The sequence below is a fragment of the Coregonus lavaretus genome (genome assembly GCF_964263955.1).
Source record: "Coregonus lavaretus genome assembly, contig: HAP1_SCAFFOLD_161, whole genome shotgun sequence".
In the NCBI taxonomy this organism is placed as follows: domain Eukaryota; kingdom Metazoa; phylum Chordata; class Actinopteri; order Salmoniformes; family Salmonidae; genus Coregonus; species Coregonus lavaretus.
In genome coordinates this window covers 121,549-127,740 of record NW_028161655.1, presented here as the reverse complement: position 1 = coordinate 127,740, position 6,192 = coordinate 121,549, and the positions used below count along the sequence as shown (strand labels likewise).

The following is a 6,192-nucleotide window of genomic DNA, read 5'->3' as shown; positions in this document are numbered from 1 at the left end:
ACATGCGCAGCTTCATCATTCATTTAAAAGCTGCATTGTCAGCTGTCCAACGTAATGAACTCAATCCCAGCCTTTATCAAAATCTTTCAACTTCAGTAGTCACATATACTCACAGTAAATGCAGTATATTTTCTTTAATGTTATACAGAACACATGAACACAGACCAGGTGATCTACTGTTCATAATTCAACATAACATTGTTGCGCAGTAACAACCACAACCATTCTTTAGAACATCACATCTGATGGGTGAACCTGAATCACTGACATAGACAGCACCAAGAGTTTCATCAAACAGTTTTGATCTAATTAGATCTGTACTTAGTAGTCCTCTCTACATAAATATCACAGTTCTCCTGGCTCAGAGTTTTAGACAGTAGCTAGGTTTCCATGCAATTAACGAGTTTCATTCGAATATTCTAAAATCTGCATAAAAACAATATGTGGTTTCCCACCAGAGACATGTTTTCATCAAATTGACTTGTTGTGGATAAAAGTCTGTGTGATGTAGTGCACATAAAAATAACTGTAAAAAATGTAATGGGTCTTGGCATGTGCGCTCTAGCCAACAGCTGGCACTCGCAGATACAGTGTGGGTATAGCCTACATGATGAGATTATTATGGACGAAAGAGCGAGATTATTTTTTATTTGTCAAACGGCAGCAAAGCATCGATCATCATGCCACCAGAATACGACACCCAATATTTATTGGAAAGAAGCATCAAGCTCATCACCTTGCACTTTCACCACCCTGTGAAGTTCATAACATATTTAACCTGTAGCCTAATAAAATGCATATCAACATATCACAATATTTGCGCCTAAAAGCGTTTCCACCGCCATTTCTCGCGTAATACATTTTACCGACACAAAAAGACCCCACCTTGTCTAGAGTATTGTTTTGTCGACATTTGGAAAGTTTACATCAGACCTGTTGTGACATTTTATCTGACCTACTTTACTCTCATAAAAAGGTTGTCAGCGATTATATATTTTTTGGCCTTGGTGGTGATTGTGTGTAGGTAGGTTCTTGTCTCCAGTCTCAGCGTCTTCCTGCGGTAGTTTTGGCCTCTCTCTGTCTCTCTCCTCCCTGCAGTCTCAGCGTCTCCCAGCGGTTGTCTTAGCATTGTTGATCAGTGTGTGTAGGTAACAGTAGAAGTACATCAGGTTGTCATACTGTCCTGTGTACTCCTGTCTCAGACACAACTCCTGGTAGTCCTTGAGGAAGTAGTAGACAGCCTCTATGGTTGCCAGGTAGGTGTCTGGAGAACCCTTCTGATGGCGCCAGAAACATGTCTTCCTGGTCTTCAGCTCCACACGGAGCAACGCTGCAGGGACAGAGAGAGGAACAGTCATTAGCAGGGCTTTAGCTCCACACGGAGCAACGCTGCAGGGACAGAGAGAGGAACAGTCCATCAGTCATTAGCAGGGCTTTAGCTCCACACGGAGCAACGCTGCAGGGACAGAGAGAGGAACAGTCATTAGCAGGGCTTTAGCTCCACACGGAGCAACGCTGCAGGGACAGAGAGAGGAACAGTCATTAGCAGGGCTTTAGCTCCACACGGAGCAACGCTGCAGGGACAGAGAGAGGAACAGTCATTAGCAGGGCTTTAGCTCCACACGGAGCAACGCTGCAGGGACAGAGAGAGGAACAGTCATTAGCAGGGCTTTAGCTCCACACGGAGCAACGCTGCAGGGACAGAGAGAGGAACAGTCATTAGCAGGGCTTTAGCTCCACACGGAGCAACGCTGCAGGGACAGAGAGAGGAACAGTCATTAGCAGGGCTTCAGCTCCACACGGAGCAACGCTGCAGGGACAGAGAGAGGAACAGTCATTAGCAGGGCCAGGAGTTTTTACTGTTCACGTTGTGACCCGACCAGTAAAAACTCTGGGCTTTAGTTGTAGGCTATAACTAGGTAATAACAAAGTAGTTCCCCCTCATATAATGTACAGCACTTTAAGCTACATCAATGCTATATCTATCAGAATTACCCTGTAGTCTCTCATCTGTGATGATTCTGTTGGTCTGGTTCCATGTGCTGTCGATGAACACCACTCTCTGGAGGGGACAGGCCCCTGGTGTCTCAGTTTGGCCCTCTAACCCTGCTTCCCCTCCCCTCTCTTCTGTGTGTGTGGCCCCTGATGTCTGTCCCTCAGCCTGCTGTGTGGCCCCTGGCGCCTCCTCGGCTCTGGGCCTCTTCGGGGAAGGTTCCTCCTCTGGGGAGGCAGCTGACTTCATGTCAGCCAGGTTCTGTAATCTCTGCGACATCTCCTCCACCGAGACTGATCCAGGACCAGGGAACACCAGCACTACCTAAACATGCACGCACACACACGAACACGCACATAATACTTGTAATTTCAAGTCAACATAATACAAATGGTATTAATGTTATCTAATCAGGTTACGTTAGAATGACATTCATTTGTATGTATATGATATGGTAGACAAAGTTGTTCTCTGTATATTTGTTCATATGAAGATGAGGAAAGCTGACTAACTTTGTCTGTTTCATCTTCATACTCAGGTATGCAGGGGTAGGTGTAGATGGTGACATCATCAGGAGCGAGGATCTTGGCGTGTATGGCTGTGCTCTTCCCATCAACCTCACTGGGATGCTTGATGATGTCAATCTTTATAGGGAGCTGCAAACACAACAGTTAGAGGAACTTTACAGTGTGACCAACCATGTTCATCAATTACAGTTCAGCTATTAACAATACAAACAGTCAACACATGTACTGTGAATTGTGTCTAAAACGTGTATCTATACCTACACCATAAGCTTGATAATTACTTGAATCAGATGTGTTCTTTCATGCTGGGCTGTAACAAAAGCCTGCATCTGCACCAGAACCGAAGAACACTTCAATCTTGTGTGTGAGGCACCGTAAGTAGTACTACTATCTCTGACACCCATCTCTGCAGGCTAGTGCTTTAATAAGACCAATCAGATTAAACCACTACAAGCCTGTGTTGTGTTGTGCATAATAGGACCAATAAGGTGAACTGAGACCCAGATCTTTCCCTGACCTTGACGGAGGGGATTTCCTGCTGGCTGACGCCCACTAAAGAACAGCAGGTGTAGCAGAAGAACATCCGGGAGCCTCCGCAGCTAGAACACTTCAGCCTGCCCCTCTGCTGTGCCTGCTCCAGCACCCTGTGGGGGGCCAGCTTCAGACCACGGAGGGGAGGGGAGGCAGGGACAGGGTTCTGTTTGGTTACTGGTTTGGAGTTGTTGTCAGGATGTTGGGTTTTAGCCTGTGTTGATTTGGGAGAGGAGGACACGTCCGAACTGGACATCCTGCTGACTGACAACAAACAAACCATCAAACTGGAGAATCAGGTGCACAGCCTGGGACGTAGTTATACCAGTTAGCTCGGTAGCTGACTCGCTACTAAGCAAATAACAACAAATACGTTATGTATGTGTGCTATAGTCAAATGATGTCTGGAAAGCGGTCAGCACTATTACTATTCTGCCAGCAGCACAAACAATGACATCACTTTCGTATGGTAATGAGACCCCCCCCCCCCCCCCCCCCAAAAAAGCCTGCATTTCAAAACACTGCAACGTGGATAACATTTTACATTTTACATTTTAGTCATTTAGCAGACGCTCTTATCCAGAGCGACTTACAGTTAGTGAATACATATTTTATATATTTTTTTCATACTGGTCCCCCGTGGGAATCGAACCCACAACCCTGGCGTTGCAAACGCCATGCTCTATCAACTGAGCTACATCCCTGCCGGCCATTCCCTCCCCTACCCTGGACAACGCTAGGCCAATTGTGCGCCGCCCATGAGTCTCCCGGTCGCGGCCGGCTGCGACAGAGCCTGGATTCGAACCAGGATTTCTAGTGGCACAGCTAGCACTGCGATGCAGTGCCTTAGACCACTGCGCCACTCAGGAGACACGATAACTCAAAAGATATAGAATTTTAAATCAATGGCCACTTCTATTGTGACAAGAAAATGCAATGAGTAATTTATATATATATTTAAAAAAAAAATGAAAAAAAAGGTTTTAAATACATTATTAATACCAATAATTAAAAAATACAATGTTGACACTTGTATGTTGAGAATATTGGTCTATAGAGAGAGAACTTTTCTACCCATCTCAGCTAAAGTGGGGTGGGAAATACTCAGTAGTTTCTCTACTGACCAAATATGGTTAGTTTGGAGTGGGACTGTGTCCTACATACCCAGCAGCACTTCGTTCTCAGTCCCATCTTGAATGCCCAATGCAATATACTGTAATAGACTGTACATGGGAAACATATTGGCTTGTAGAGAGAAAGGTAGAAAAGTTGTCTCAGCTAAAGTGGGTTGGGAAATACTCAGTAGGGTCTCTAACAGGGTTTGCGTTAGCTGGTAATTTCCGGTTTTTGGACGCACATTTTTTTTATGCCGATAAAAAATACATAAAGCCGACAAATAAAAACAGTATAAAATATACAGTTGAAAATTCCGGTTCTTTCACATTCATCTCTATACTCTGCCTGTCTCCCTCCCTTTCTATCTGTCTTGGCTTGAGCTATCACTAGTGAAGTGCAACATTGTATCAAATCAATCAACTGGAACCGGCCGGAAGCTGTCTCTAGCGAACTTGCAACGATCAACGAGTCTATTACGGGCCCTCAGAGTTTCCCGTGTTTTTGAGCAAGGGAAAGGTATTTTATGACTTTTCCACTGAATATATGGAATCATCAGATTGTGATATTTTGCTGTTTCACACCGAGGCTTGGTGATTATCGAGGGGGAGATTGTTGGAAATTGTTTTCAAATAGGCCTACTGTGAGGAACTATTAGGCTATCATTCGCAATGGATGAAAAAAATATATATAATAATACTTTGTTGACTTACTGTGTGAGGTGAAGAAAAAATTACTGAGAAGCTCAGCTTTTTAGTGGTGGACGTGGTGATTTAATGGGCATTTTCTTACATTTGCCCGTAGCAGGACAAGTAGGCTACTTCTATGCGTGCTCCCTCAACATTAACAACACCCATGCTCATTGCTCACACGGAGCACTCCAAACAAAAGACAATGAGTACAATGACTACTGAGTATTTCCCAACCCACTTTAGCTGAGACTGGTCGAAATATTCTCTCTACAAGCCAATATGTATCCCATGTACAGTCTATTACAGTGTATTGCATTGGGACCTATAGAGTGGGCGGAGTGAAAAGCCAGCAGCAGGCTGTGCGACACTGAGCAGCAGGCTATGAGAGAAAGCCGAGTAGCCGGCTGTTGGAGAAGATGGATTTCGGCCATTTTCTCATTGATGAAACATTTGATCTCAGTACGATTTCAGTTTTTTGCACACAGTAGGCGTTCCCTAACGGAAATATGCAGATGTGGCTAGAACGGGCAAATAGGATCTCGCTAGCTCGTGTTTGGCTCTGCCCACCTCCTTGTTTGTTCTGCCCACTATTACTCATTAGTTCCCATTAGAAACGACAGGCTGTGGTCTATCTTGGTTTAGTTATAAACATCTTTGGTTGTACTGCACTAGAGTGCAAAATTTTTTTTATATTACCAAAGTTTAGCATGTCTTTGCAGGGGGACTGCCAGTATAATATCATGTTGCTAGGAGAACGGTAATGTCAGCACTGAAGTGTGCAAGCAAAGAGTTTTATAACTAACCCATTGTGCTATCTGTGGTGCAAGCTTACAAGCTAATTAGCTAGAATCTTGTTGCAGCTAACGATAGCTAGCTAAATTAGCTTGAGGCTATAAACACGTTCATATAGCGATACAATTAATGCTTTTATCTAACAGTGGAAGACAGAAAGCACATTTCATTAACGTTACCTGTTTAAAATGTGACTTTATCCAGTTGATTTAGAGCAATTGTCGATGTTTTCTGAAGCAGAGCAAGCATGGACTCTTTCTACGCCGGAAGTGTTAACCGGAAGAAGTTAGCGGGGCGCATGTTGATGATAGCTGTTACCTAGCAACGGAACACGTGTATTATTTTGACAGTCAGGATCAGAGGGCTGAGCATCTTTGGAGGGTACGAGAGACAAAACATGGCTAAACAACAAGACCTGGAGGACGGTGAAGAAATCCTGAGCACGTTTGAAAAGTTTGTTCGGAATCAGGGACTGGTAAGAAAAGCCTTATAAACAATGGTTATTTATTAGATACTGCTGCCAATGTGTTGTTTTAACGTTTGC

General features: G+C 44.1%; 2 protein-coding genes across 2 annotated transcripts in view; one reads left to right on the top strand and one right to left on the bottom strand.

The window, feature by feature from the left end:
* Positions 1-284: 284 nt before the first annotated feature.
* On the bottom strand, positions 285-5,931 carry LOC311120263 (tRNA-uridine aminocarboxypropyltransferase 1-like). Its single transcript, XM_084194892.1, has 5 exons — positions 5,828-5,931; positions 3,038-3,315; positions 2,506-2,649; positions 1,996-2,317; positions 285-1,330 (listed from the first exon to the last, which is right to left on the bottom strand). Exons 2-5 carry the CDS (start codon positions 3,305-3,307, stop codon positions 1,101-1,103), a joined length of 966 nt encoding a protein of 321 aa, XP_084051018.1. The 5' UTR covers positions 3,308-3,315; positions 5,828-5,931; the 3' UTR covers positions 285-1,100.
* Positions 5,932-6,045: 114 nt separating this feature from the next.
* LOC311120259 (protein FAM227B-like) overlaps positions 6,046-6,192 on the top strand; it is a gene marked incomplete at both ends in the record, with an annotated part of 69,417 nt that continues 69,270 nt past the window's right edge. Inside the window, one exon of the mRNA XM_084194885.1 lies at positions 6,046-6,123. Within this exon, the coding sequence (XP_084051011.1) occupies positions 6,046-6,123 (78 nt within the window). The remainder of the gene's footprint in view (positions 6,124-6,192) is intronic.